This window comes from Tenrec ecaudatus, chromosome 1, assembly GCF_050624435.1.
Source record: "Tenrec ecaudatus isolate mTenEca1 chromosome 1, mTenEca1.hap1, whole genome shotgun sequence".
NCBI lineage: Eukaryota > Metazoa > Chordata > Mammalia > Afrosoricida > Tenrecidae > Tenrec > Tenrec ecaudatus.
This window is the reverse complement of record NC_134530.1, coordinates 12,448,529-12,462,563: the sequence shown is the minus strand read 5'-3', so window position 1 is coordinate 12,462,563 and position 14,035 is coordinate 12,448,529. Positions and strand designations below refer to the sequence as shown.

Here is a 14,035-nt window from a genome sequence, read left to right as displayed (position 1 = left end):
AGTGGGAGGGCAGGCCCCCCGAGCGAGTGATTAGAAAAAGTTCCAGCTGGACTGGACGTGACAGCTCCCCTCAAGTCACACAAGGTTTGGACCAGATTAAAACACTTTATTCAATAGTGAGGCTTCCAGGACTGGGTGGGGAGACTTTGAAACTTTGGCCTCCCTTCCCACTGCGGACTGCCACCGCCTCCTTGCCTGGTCCCAGAGATGGAAACCAGAAGGGTAGGCAGGGCAGAGGCATACAGGGTTTGGACATGGCTTGGGGGCAGGGGGACCCCGTGTTTTAGCTGCTAATGAGCACCCTTATTTTGGTGTGGCCTTCAAATGTTATTGGGAACACTCGCAGAGAGGCACTGGGGTGAGGGAGGTGGCTAACAGGTCAGTGTCAGGGCTGGGGGTGCAGGAAGGTAAGGGTTTAGTGGGTCCACTCTGGACATGCCGGCAGGCTGGTTCCGATGGTGCCTTTGTGCAAGGTCACCCCCTGCTCTGGGAGGGGAGAGGAAGCCATCGTGGGACCAGTGGAGTGAAGGATGGCTGTCCGTGTTTACGGCCGGGCACCCTTGTACAGGGCACAGGCAGTACAATTGTCCCTGGCGGCCCTGAATGAGGTCAGACTGAAGGCTCCCTGAGAGCAAGAAGGGACACTGGCCTTCTTCACTATTCTAGCCGACATGAGAGACACAATAAATAGCAGGGAACAAAAAAAGAATAAATATGTCATCAAGAAGTGGGGTCTTCAGTGGACAGGAGTGCAGGGCTGTGTTTCAGAGCCAAGTGTGTCTGTGGCCAGGCCACTTTGCCTGGTGGAATGTGGGCCCTCCCAGGCTAGTGTCACCATTTCCTGGCTGGGTGTCCCCACATTGGGGTGTGTCTTTCACATCCCACCCCACCCCCTGCTAGGTCCGGCATCATCTCTAGTTTAGCTCCCTCCTCTTGGCTCATTCCTGTGGCTACAGGCCAGGTGGGAGGTCTGGGGGAGGGGGGAGGCATGGTCCTTGGTATGCCGGTGCCTGGACACCAAGCACTGTGTGTCAACAGCAGCCAGTCTCCCGTCCTCTGTCCGCCATGCTGGCTAATGAGGTGGTGCAGCCGCCAGGCCTGGCCTGGGCTCAGGGTGGCGTGGCTGGTGTATTCAGCTTCATGGAGGCTGCTTCCTGGGCCTTCTGTAGCCTGTACTTCCTGATCTTTCTCTGACGGTTGTAAAGGTAGGCAGTCGTGAGAGACGTGCCCACGATCACCGCCGTTAATACTGTAAGGATGATAACCAAGTGGTACTTCTGGTCTGCGGGGACAAAATGAGGGCGGTGAGGACGAAGGCTGAGCCCAGCCCCGTGCCCCACCCCGCCCAGGCACCTGTCTGGGTACTCACACAGCACGGTTACTACCACATGCTGGGTGACCTCCCCACGGCTGCTCACGGCTCGGCAGAGATAGGAGCCTGCATAGTCCCTCGTGACAGGCCTCAAGTCCCCGACGGGCAGCAAGAAGTTGTCCCCTTTTCGGCGACAGGTCACTTGGGGACGTGGGTTCCCCCAGGCCTGGCACTTCAGGGTCTGCTCGGAGCCTTCTTGCCACGTCCAGTTGCTTGGACAGTCCCTCTCGTCGATTCGGGGGCCATCTGGAGAAGCCAAGCAAGATGAGGGGTGGGGGCCATCACAGACCGGGGGCCTCCTCGCACCCAGGACTGAAGGGCCCTGGGGTGTCGTGGGGGACTGGCTTTGCAGGACAGGCTCTTGGAAGCCGGGCCTCAGAAGTCATCGTCCTACTCACACAGGACACGGAGCTCCTGGGTCTGGTTCTTGTGCAGCGCCACCCCGGCCACCTCCAGGGCAGCGAAGCAGATGAAGCTGCGGCCGTTGTCCTCGGCGCTGGCATTAAGCCGGAAGTGGGCCCTGTGGTCCGAGGACTGAGTTGGGGTTAGGGCTGGAACCCCACTCAGCGTCACCACGGCTGCCGCATGTGCCTCACACGCCACGTTCACCTCCGTCCCTTCGGAGACCTCTACCTGACTCAATGTCAGGTTGGGCTCCGGGAAGCCTGGGGGTGGAGCATGCCGTGAGACTCAGGCTGTGGTAGGGAGCCCCCCCTCTCCACCTCCTTCGTTCTGCCTTTTACCAGTTCCCTCTTGCAATCATTTGTCTGTTTTTTAACTTTTATTGTATGTGCGGTGAAGGTTGACAGGTCATACCATCCATTTTGCACCCAACAATTCCTACACATTTTGTCGCTCCCCTCCGTAGACCCCCTCACTTATCCCACTGCCTCCCCAGGTTTCCCGTTCCCATGTTAACCCTTTCCGAATTCTCGGACCTGGCCCATGGGTAGATTGCTGCCCTTTTAATCCTAAAGGGTCGATGATGCTAACGTGGGTGGTGTTCCCTTCCAGACCGGAAGAGTGACTAAGGGCCACAGTCTCTACCCGCCCAGGAAGCCTGGCCTTTGCCCTTCTTACTGTAGATGGTCACTGTCTCTCTGGTCTGCTGACTCTGGTTGCCCAAGAATACAGAACAGGTCAGCGGCTGGGTCTCCTGCTCATCGCTGTCCGCCATGACTGAGGCTGTGACCGAGAGTGGGGCCGCATCGGGCACAGTCACAGGGTTCAGTATCTGGTCCCCCAGTGCCATGTAGACCTGGGCCTCCCAGACTGGGAACACCCCTTCCAAGGTGCAGGTCACGGTGGACTCTCTGCCCACCTCCAGGATCCGGGGGGCGGTGAGGATCGGCCGGGTCCCTGGTAAGGCTGGGGAGAAGAGGGGGATGTGAGGGTGGCGGACAGATGACCTGTTGCCCTTTCCTGGGCGTTTAGAATACCCTCTTCGGAGGACACTGCAAGAGCGTGAATCACTGGGTACCGGGGCCGCCCACCGCTTGGCTGGGGTCATTCCCCCCCAGTTGCACACCCACTGCTACCTGGTGCATCTGACTCAGCAACCCTATGGGGCAGAGTGGAACTGCCCCTCCTCTGGCTGAGACTAGCGCTCATTCCGGAAGTAGAAAGCCTCGTCTTTCTGCCTCAGACGGGCTGGTGGTTTCAAACTGCTGACCACTATGCTACGAGGGCTCGCTCTTTGGCCGGGACAACAGCCTTCTCAAAAGACCCTGTGGCTGTCAGGGTCCCACCCCAGGAGACCCCACTCCAGGGGCTACTGGCATGCTCCTCCCAGAGGACCCTGCAGCCAGGGGCCCCTCCCACCCCATGGTCATGACCGAGCCCCAAGGCCGCACCGAAGGTCCGGAGCTGCCTGGAGGTGGAGCTGTTCTGGAAGAGAGCCAGGCCTCGGGAGCGCAGGTCCAGCTGGGCGCGGCAGGAGAAGTTGGCGCCGTGGTCCTCCCTGCGCGGGCGCACCGTGAAGGAGGCCCGGGCGGGCTCCCCGAGGCCCAGGGCGGGCTGCCGGCCTAGCTCCTGCTCCCCGCGGAGCAGCAGCACGCTGAGATGCGCCCGGGGCGCGCCGCCGGTCACCTCGCAGCGCAGGGTGAGGTTGTCTCCGACCGGCTGCCAGGCGGGCAGAGGCAACAGCTCCACGCGCTCCGGGAGCCCTAAGGAGAGAAGGGGTGTGTGTGTGAGCCGGAGGGCGTCCTCTGCCCACAGGAGATGCCAGGGCCCGGGATGCACCAGTCCTGGCATCGCCCCTCCCTCTAAATGCCGCCCTCCCCGTCAACAAGCCCTGCCATCTAGACCAGACAGGAATGCAGAGGCGTGTCTCTAGAAAATCGCGTCTGTGGAGATCTGTCTTCAGTTGCTCAATGATCTCCCACAGCTGGCAATGGAAACAGACGGCTGCAGGGAAACTGCTCATTGGCGCTCCCCCCACCCCCCCAAGAGGCTCCCAGGGCGGGTTCCAGCCCTCCACAACCTTGGGCTGGAATGTGATAGAGCTTCCCAGAGCCAGGGGCGTGGGCCACAGGTGTTTGTCAAGTGGACTAGACATTCTTTATTCATTACAGCATCTTCTACTGAAAAGGGAGCCCCAAGATTCAGGTCATGCCTGGGGCTGCCGTTCAAATCCACACACCAGGCGGGGCCTATGCTCAGACAGAAGGAGAGACTGACACCCTTGGAAACCCCCAGTGGCAGTTCTAGATTGTTCTATCCGCTTACTCAGATGGAATGGACTTAGGGGCAGGTGAGTTTGGTTTGGGCAGAATGAAAAATGGGATGGGGGTGGGACCTGCAAGTTCCACCACCAAGGCATCAGCCTGGTCAGTTAAACCTGAAGCCAGGTCCACTAAGTGTCATCCAAAAAGGTCCTGGCCATCACCCCCCTCCACCTCTGTCCCGATGGCACCCACCATCTTCTCACAGACAGGCGGGCTTCACAAGAGCGTGGAAGAACGGAATGAGAGATAAGGGAGTTGTCCCACAGACTTTTGGAAGCTTCCAGGCACCAGGTAAGGAGCCCGGTGGCGGTGGCGTAGTGGGCTTGGTGTTGGACTATTAACTGCAAAACTGGCTCAGTTCAAACCTACCAGCTGCTCCCAGGGAGAACGATGGAGGCTTTCTGAGCCTGTAAACATTCACACTGCTGGAAAGCCTTCAGAGGGCTGCTTATGAGTTGGAATCGACTCGCTGATAGTGGGTTGTATTGGTTTGGGTTCACATACAACGGATGGCTCGAGAACCACAAAGCCACACAAAATACCATCGAACCTCAAGCCTCTTATCAAAGAGAAGCGCTTCCTGCTGTCAGATTCAAACCAGAACCCAGCTGCTCACTGCCTTTGAGTCCCTAAAGCAGAACCGCTCCTGTAGGCTTTCAAGGCTGTGACTCTTTACAGGAGTTTAAAGCCCCGCTGTCTTTCTTTCTCAGAGTGGCTGGGGGTTTGAACTGCTGGCCTTGTGGTTAGCTGGCTGACCTGTTACCACTAGGCCACCGGGGCACCTAGTCATCACACTGTGGGTGAACTAATTAAATGTTTGTCCAGGATGGCCTTCAGATGATGCCCTAACGATCCAAATGGCCCTTAGCAGGAGAAAGGGTCTCCTACCAACAGAACCGCCTCAGGTCCCTGCCTTCTCCTTTCTCTCCCAGAGAATGCCAGGCTCCAGGAGGGTGGGATTTCTGTCTGTTGTGTTCCCTGCTGGGCCTGGCACACAATCTCACTGACTACCAACAAGGTCACTTCAACTCAGAGCAGCCCTGGAAGGGGGAGGAGAACCCCCCTCCCCCTGTGGGTTTCTGAGGCCAGAAATCCTTAACAAGCTTTCTCTCTCTCTCTCCCACGGAGAGGCCGGTAGGTTCAAACCATTGACCTTGTGGTTCACACACTGGGTAGCCAGGGCTTGTTGTTGTTAGGAGCCATAGAATCGGCTCCGACCCATAGCAACCCGATGCACAACAGAACAAAACACTGCGCGGTCTTGCGCCACCGTTGCAAGTGTTTCTATGGCTGAGCCCACTGATGTAGCCAGGTGTCAATTCATCTCATCCAGAGCCTTCCTCTTTTTTTTCCCGATGCCCCTCTACTTTACCAAACGTGATGTCCTTCTCCAAGGCCTGGTCTCTCCTGCCAGTATGTCCAAAGTCTGTAAGATGAAGTTTTGCCATCCTTGCCCCTAAGGAACGCTCTGGCCTTCTTCCAGGACAGATGGGTTTGTCCTTTCAGCAGTTCCTGGTGCTTTGATTCTTCTCCAGCAGCTCCCTTCAAACGTACCCTACTTCTTCAGTCCTCCTTATTAGTGTCCAATTTCCATATGCGGGAGGCAATGGAGACGACCAGGGCTTGGGTCAGGAGCGCCTCAGTCCTCAAAGCAACATCCTTGCTCTGTAATACTCTAAAGCAGTGGTTCTCAACCTTCCTAATGCCGCGACCCGTTAATACAGTTCCTCATGTGGTGGTGACCCCCAGCCATAAAATTATTTTAGTCGCTACTTCATTACTGTAATGTTGCTGCTGTTATGAATCATCCTGTAAATATCTGATATGCAGGATGTATTTCCATTGTTATAATTGGACATAATTAAAGTGTACTGGTTAATCACAAAATCATATGAAATTATGTATTGTGAAATATTTATGTATTCCGATGGCCTTAGGTGACTCCTGTGAAAGGGTCGTTCGACCCCCAAAGGGGTCATAACCCACAGGTTGAGAACCGCTGCCCTTGACTGCTGCTTCCATCAAGATTGTGAATCCAGGCAAGACAAAATCCTTGACAACTTCATCCTTTTCTCCATTGAGCATGATGTTACCTTTTGGTCCAGTTGTGGAGATTTGGATCTTCTTTACATTGAGTTGTAATCCCTACTGTAGGCTACCGTCTCTGATCTTCATCAGCAAGTGCTTCAGGTTCTCCGCTCTTTCTAGCAAGCAAAATGGTGTCATCTGCATACTGTAGCTTGTTAAGAAGCCTTCCTCCAATCCGGATGCCACATTCTTTTCCATATAATCCAGCCTTTCTGATGATTTCCTCAGCGTGGATTGAACAAGGATGGGAGATAATACAACCTCTCACCATACACTTACCAAGGGTGCACACCTTTCCTGATTTTAAACCATGCCAGGATCCCTTCTTCTGTTCACACAACTGCCTCTTGATCCAGGTAGGAGTCCCTCGTGAGCATCAACGAAGCGCTCTGGAATTCCCATTCTTCTCACAGGTATCCACAATTTATTATGGTCCGCACAGTCGAATGCTCTTACATAGCCAATGAAACGAGTAAAACCTTTCTGGAATTCTCTGTTTTGAATCAAGATTCATCTGACATCAGCTATGATATCTCTTGGTTCACATCCTCCTCTGAATCCGGCCTGAACCTCTGGCAGCTCCCTGTCCATGCTGCAACCGTTGTTGGATGATCTTCAGCAAAATTTTACTTGCATGTGATATTGATGATATTGTTCCATAAAATGAGCATTCTCTTAGGCCACCTTTCTGTGGAATGGCCACAGATATGGATCTCTTCCAGTCAGTTGGGCAACGAGCTGTCTTTCAAATTCCCCGGCAGGGATGAGCTTGCTGAAATATTTCAATTGGCGTTCCATCAATTCCTAGAGCCTTGCTTTCGGGTAACGTATCCAGTGCGGTTTGAACTTCTTCCTTTAGCACCATTAGATTTTGCTCATAGGCTACCTCCAGGGCACAGTCAAACGGAAAAGAAAAAAAAAACCTCACTGCCAATCAGTCGACTCTGACCCACGGCCACTCTATTGGACACAGAAGAACTGTGGGTTTCCAAGGCTGTCAATCAGGAGTGGGGAAGGTCCAACTTGGAGACCACGTAACGTGTAAAACCAATACTAGCTAACTTCACAACCTCACCAAAGAGAAGCAGTTCCAGCCGTCACATTCTCACTCGCTGCCATGGGGTCGATTCTGACCCATAGCGACCCTGTGGGTTTGGTCCCCAGCCCTGCTGACTCTTTAACATGGGCAGACGACATGTGACGTTTGCAGAACCTCAGTTTTCTGAGCTGTGAAAGAGGCTACTCTAGACTCTTGGGGGGACGCTATTCTGAACTCCTGTTGCGGTGGAAGTTTTGTCTGGGGGGGTGCGAAGGAGAAGTGTTCTAAAATTCAATTGTGGCCCCGGCTGTCACATTTTCCTAGCTGTTCCCCCGTCATAGGTGGCTGGGAGGGTAAGCAAATGGCATCTCCCCATAAGGCTGTTGAAAATCAAACCAAGAAAGGGTGGCGAGGCCCCCTAGATTTCTGGCTCTGAGTCCCACAGGCTGCGGCCAATTTCAACTTGTGGAGCCGGAAGGCCCCTCAGGGCTCAGCCCCAGTGGACTCCAGCTATTCCCGAAGGCCAGCCTTGACAACTGGGGCCAGGAACAGGGGGAAGGGCCTCTTCCAAATTACCCCCACCCCTGTAACTCTGCTCTTTCCCCAATTCCTTTGATTCCACTCTGCAAATATTTGTCTGCCCCTCCCTTCCTGCACATGGCCTGGACACGGCACAGGGCCACCGAGTCCCTGGGCCCACGGCCTTCAGCCTTCTAAATCCCCGGCCTGCTGCGGCTCACACACTCTCCTTGGCTCCCCATTGCCCGGAAAGGAAGGTCCTAGCTCCTTGGCCCTAGCCTTCAAGGCCCTGGCAGCCTCAAGTCCTGGCTCCAGCCAACCAACTCTCGCTCATCAACACTGCCCCCGGATGAGGACGTTTCCTCCCTGGGCTGCCCAGGATGCCTGTCTTTACCAGGTCAGGATCACCTGCTGCAGGAACAGCCCCTTGCCCTTTCCAGAAGAGCTGAAACCACCCAGCCAGGCGCCCTCATTTCTCTTTGTGAATTCCTTTTATTGTTGCTGTTGGTTTTTGTTTTTTTTTTTTACAAAACTGTTTCTAATTATTGTTAGGAGTCAGCTGACCTGAGATAGCCTGCTTGGTGACTGCTCTTCTTGCCGGGAGGGGGGCAAACTCACGTGACAGGGTGGCACTGCCCCATCGGGTTTGCTTAGCTGCGTTCTTTAGGGAAATTGCCTGCCAGGCCTTTCTCCTGCGGACCCTCTGGAAGAGCTCAAGCCTCACCCCTTTCTGTTAGCCAGCAGAGTGCTTTGCCTTTGTGCCCAGGAACGGGAGAGCCTCCCTGAAATCCTTCTGAAGTGACCCCCACCCCAACTCCCCACCTTGGCCTCTCTTGCTGTTGGCATGCTGACCCCCCGAGCCCATCTCACAGAGAGGAGCCCATCCCGCAGGCTGAGGCACCAAGGGCGAGGCGTGGGAGCTCCTGGACTCAGCCATCCGGGCTGTGATGCGGAAATTCTGTTCTAGAAGGTCTCCCAGCTCACCGAAGGGGTTTTCAGGGGCTACTGGGAATGTCTGGGGACTTTCCCCTTCTCGGAAGGTGACAGGTTCTATTCAAACACCCCTAAGCCAGAAACAAAACCCCTGTTTGCCCAAAGGCTGGCTCTGCTCAGACACCGTGTCGGGGAGGGCTCCTTCCGCCCCACTGCACTGATACACCCGTTCTGAGAGGTCTCACATGACAGAGAAGGAAACTGAGCAGCTGCATCCCCAAGGTCACCCAGTGGCTAGTGACAACCCAAGGCTACCCAATTCCAAGGCCACTCTCTCCCTCCCTTCCTCGACCCCCTTCACTTTCTCTCTCGGCTTCTTTTTTTTTTCTTTAAAATTTGAATCGTAACTATTTCTTTTTGCCCTTGCTCACAGCTCAAAGCCCCCAAAGGAGACAAGGGGACAGAGAGAACCCACCCCCTGTCTTCTCCCCAGGACCCAGCCAAGGAATACTGCGCCATGTCTCATGCTTCCGCTCAGGACTCTCTCGGTCCTTAAGACAAGAGGGGACCAGTGTGTTCACACTGGACACATGTTGGGCCAGAAACCAAAGCCACTGCCATCGGGTCCATTCTGAATGAGGGCTCCCAGGGGTGTTCTTGGCTGTCATCTCTGTGCATGTGAATGCCAGGCCTTTCTTCCACTCCACCAGGTGGATGAAACCCACCCACTTTCCAGTTAGTCTTTGAGTGCATCATTTTGAGAACCAATGCCAAAACCCCTGCTCCGGGGAGATGATGTGTTTCCTTCCACTCCTGCCAGCCGCGTCCGGAGAGTCCCTGCTCCCCCACAGCGCTGCCAGCATAGCTATTACCCAATCTTTTGTCAATCTGTGCAGAATGGCAGGGCGGGGTGCATTTTCTTTCCCTGACTCCCACCCAGGGCCTTGTCGCTTACATGCTTCACGAGCAAGACCCAGCGAGCCGGCTCTCCCTTCGGTGCCAGATCCCTGCCAAGGTCCCCCGAAGAGGAACCTCCAAGCGACACTGGGCCTCTCCGTCCTAACCCGCCCTTTCATCATGGGCCCCCCAATGCTGCCACCCAAGCGACAAAGCCGCCTCCGCTGCCCACGGCTTTCCCCTGTCCACCCGCCCCTCCGCCACCGCGCACTCACTGTAAACGGTGAGGTTGGTTGAAGCTTCAGACTGCATGGCGTGGCAGTTTGTGAAGCATATCAGGCTGCTGTCTTCCAAGACATTGCTCAGTTCATAGGCCTTCCAGTGGGTCCCATAGCCCACCTCTTTCTTGTTCCACACGGTCTCCAGGCCGAGGGTGTCAGGCTTGTCACAGGTGGTGCTACAATTTACTTGCAAGGAGCCTCCCTGGGGTAGGATGGCCTCCAGAGGATCCACAAATGTTTGGGCACCTCCAGACCCTGGAACAAAAAGGGGGGGGTCATTTGAGGAGAGGGGAGACATGAAGACATGATGAGAGAAGGGGGCCAACTGTGTGCCCGGCTTGGGCTGGGTGCCGCAGAGACACAGCTGTGAAGAAGGCTTATCTTGAGGGAGAGAGAGACGTGGAGTGAGCTAAGCAGAGAGTGAATGACTAATATTAACACGAATTTTGCCACAATGAAAACAAGTCCATAAAGCAGCCAGGACCTTGGTGACAGGCTGATGTCAGCAGTGCTAAGCCATCTCTCCAGAGAAAAGGGAAGTGAGTTCCAAACCAAGGGAACAGCAAGTGCAAAGGCCCGAAGCACAGCGGTGTGACGACCGCCCGCGGAGGCGGAGAGGCAGCTCAGCACGGATGAGCTTGTGGGCAGTGCAGGCAGACCTAAGGGCAAGTTTGCTATTCTGAGATGGATGGGGAGCAGGAGAGGGACAAGCAGTCAGTGTCCCCCTCGCTCTTCCCCCCCAGGAAGAGGATGGGACCCAGCAAGAACAAAACCCACTGACAGGAATCCTCCCCCGGCTGGCTCCCCACTCCCTTGGCAAATGGTGTCCCCTCTCTGGGCCTTCATTTTCCCCATGTGTAAGCTGGGTGAGTACAATCGCCGCCCACCCCTCACTAAGGTCAGGGACTCTTATGTAAGGCTTTGCGTAAGGAAGGGTGTGGGCGTTACTGCCCCTGCCAACTAACCCAGAGGCTACCTCCCTCCCACTGCCCCCCTGCCCTTGTCCCTAAAGGTTGTCAAGCCTTTGTGGCTCCTGTCCCCTTCGGGGGTTGAATGATCCTTTCACAGGGGTCGCCGGATTCATCACAGTAGCAAACTGATAGTGATGAAGTGGCAACAAAAATAATTTTATGGTTGGGGGTGGGGTCACCACCACATGATGGAGGCATTAGGAAGGTTGAGAACCACTGCTTCTAGGCAAAGGTAGAGGTGTGTGGAAACATTGGGCTGTCCCCCGAGGGAATTCTGGGAGCATTCCCGCTTCACCAGAGGCTCCGAGAGGACTTCCTCAGCTGGGAAGTGTTAGCTCCAACTCCAATCTTGTACCTGACAGATCCCAGCATCAAGCTGGTCACCAATCCCATCTCCTCCAGGCCCTAACTCTCCCCTGGCTGCCCAGCCAGCTGGTCCAGCAGTCTGGATGGGAAGGGAAACCGCCCAAAGGCTGCAAGACCTCTCAGCTTTAGCGTCTTGGCCAGCCAGCCCTGGAATTCCCCCAAGCAGAAGCAGGTCTGGACTTCCCCGCAGGGGTGGGGGGATGAGGAACACGACATGGGGTGGGGAGGGGAGAATGAGGGGAGGCAGAGACATGGCCTTGGACTATGTCCTCCCCTGGGTCTGGAGCCAAGGCACCTCGCTGGGTCAGGCACACGCTATGAGGTAGCCCCCAGACCTGTCTCCATTCTATGTTGGGAAATCAGAAAGCAGCCGCAGCTGTAGATTGTGGCTACACCTGGGGAGGTGACTGCAGACCCTCCTGAGTGAGTCCAGTAAAGGTCACCGGGCAACCCACCTGGGGGTCTAAGTACCGATGGAGAGCGGGGGACAGTCCTCTCACCATACCAAAGGTGTAGCCCAGGTCCCCGGAGCTGCCCACCTGCACCCCAACTCACCTGGGAGCAGAGCGCAGAGCAGGGCCAGGAAGGCGGCGCCGCAGGGAGCCATAGCGAGCCGGGCGGTGGCCGGAGACGACTCCCGGGTGCTGGGCGCAGAGTGCTGCGAGCGACTGGGACGCGGAGGGCAGCGCGGGTCCCTTTATAGCGCCGGGTCTCTGGGGGCCTGGGGGCGGTGCTGCCTTCCCGGAAACCTCCCGCCTTCCCCTCCAGACCCAGGGCTCTGGCATTTCCGGACTGGAGGGTGCTCGGCGCGCGCCGGGTCGTCCTCTCCACTGGCCCAGGGAACACCGGAATTTCCAAACTGAAGTAATGAGGGCGGCCACCGCCGTGGCGTCGGCGAGGCGGCGGGCTGGGGGGTCCCCCGACGCCCAGGTATCCGGGCCCCCCTGCGGGGCTAAACTGGACGCCCCCGCTGGCCCCGTTGCTCAGCGCGGACGGCATACCGGAGCCACGCGTGCCCGTTGTACAGATGGGTAAAGCGAGGCTCCGAGCAGAGGGGGCTGGAACCCAGCGCTAATCCCCCAGCGCGTGCACCTCAAAAGGAGCTCCGGGATCCCCGCCAGGTGCCCTCCATTCGAGGGGGCCCCTCCCGCACGGGACATATTGGGCCCTCCCCGGCGCTTCCAGCGAAGTGGCCACAGCAAGCCCAGGCACCTGGGGGCGCTGAACCCCAGGGTGGGCTGTACTTGTAGTAGGGTAACTGGCATCCTTGCGTCCCGGGGTGAGGAAGTCCGTGCCCCACCCCCACGCCTCGCTTCCCCTTTCCTCTTCTAGGAAAAGGAAACTCCATGGCTCCAGTGCCAGGCTCCCTGGAGAAACGGAGGGAGCAGCCCAAGCCTTGACCTAGGGGGTGAGAGGGGACAGGGAATCAGAAGCAGCCCCCAGGTCCCACGTGGAACGGGGTACCCCAAATCCCGCGTGTGCCTCTGGCAGCCTGAGTTCCGCGCTAACACCTGCCAGTTTGCGGCACTGGCTGGAGCAGGACGGTTAGGAAGGGGGGGGGGATGTCTTTAGGCTTCGGGGCTCATTCTAGGATGCGGGAAGTCACCTCCCCCCTCCAGTCACGCCTGCGTGTGTGACCCCAAGACCTAGTGTCCACCTCATGCAGGCTGGGGACCCAGGGGTCTCCTAGCACAAAAGCAGTGCTGCCCAAGGCTTCCTGTTGTGGGGCACGGGCGGCGTCGCCATGGAGACCTCTTGGGGAGCGAGGGAGGTAGGCAGCAGAAGGGAAGAGCCGGGAGGCAGGCCTTTCCTGCAGGGAGGGGGGCTGCCAGTCACCCACCATCCTGAAATGGGCCCCGTTCCCAGTCCCGGTTGTTCCTAAGGAATTTCCACGGGGATCTTTCTGTTAGAAGGACTTGGGGAGGTGCTGAATCCCCGCCTCGGAAAGGCCTGGGCAAAGGGCAGGGTGGTCACGGCACCTCGGAGGCTCCGGGAAAATCCTGCGCGGTCAGTTATTTTCGGCTGGGGTTTTCTCCAACTCGGCTGGCCTCCCCTGGGCCCCGGGGCCTGGCCCGAGGCGTGGGGGTGGCGCGCGCCCTGGCGGCGCAGGTCACACTTGCAGTGGCAAAAGCTTCCTTCCCACGGGGCACATCCGAAAACCAGGCTCACTGACCTTGAGTCATAGCTGCCGGGTGCAGGAGACTAACTGTGGATGGTTGGAGAAAGCGCAGCTTGTCTCCCGGAGCTGCTGCTGGTGTCGAACCGCCAACCCTGAGGATCGCAGGCCAACGCATGGCCACTCCACCACGAGGAGCCCTACTGAGTACTGGCCACCGTAAAGAAAGGAAAGAAACCCTGGTGGAGCCGTGGGCAAACGCTTGTCTGCCAAAGGAAAGGCTGGCAGCCAGCCCACCCACCGTCCGGAGGGAGAAAGGTGAGGCGGTTGGCTTCTGTAAGGATGTGTGTTAGGTGCTGTGACTCAGAGACAGACAGGAAGAAAACACTGCTGTCGTGTTTGAGCCCAGGAGAGCCCTTGGTGGTCCAGTAGTTAAACATTGGGCTTTGACCCACAAGGTCGGCGGTTTGAAACCCCCAGCTACCTCTGGGAAGAAAGACATCCAACGCACAAGGGCAGTTCCACCCTGTCCTCTAGAGTCACCATGAGTCATGGGGCCGGCGCCGGTGACTTTCTGCGTTTGAGCCTTCTGTGGTGGCCACAGTGAGGATCCATCCCTCTCCTTGAGGGTGTTCTTCATTGGTGAGCACTGGCTCCTTCTGATAACCTGCAAAATGTGACATGAAGTCTTCCCATCCTCCCTGCGCAGGAGCAGGCTAGCCATCCT

At 56.9% G+C, this 14,035-nt stretch overlaps 1 protein-coding gene across 1 annotated transcript; it reads right to left on the bottom strand.

The window, feature by feature from the left end:
• Positions 1 to 85: 85 nt before the first annotated feature.
• ICAM1 (intercellular adhesion molecule 1) lies at positions 86 to 11,969 on the bottom strand. The gene is made up of 7 exons (XM_075546742.1): positions 11,748 to 11,969; positions 9,850 to 10,110; positions 3,226 to 3,537; positions 2,453 to 2,740; positions 1,771 to 2,037; positions 1,370 to 1,618; positions 86 to 1,282 (listed from the first exon to the last, which is right to left on the bottom strand). Exons 1-7 carry the CDS (start codon positions 11,797 to 11,799, stop codon positions 1,110 to 1,112), a joined length of 1,602 nt encoding a protein of 533 aa, XP_075402857.1. The 5' UTR covers positions 11,800 to 11,969; the 3' UTR covers positions 86 to 1,109.
• Positions 11,970 to 14,035: the final 2,066 nt, after the last annotated feature.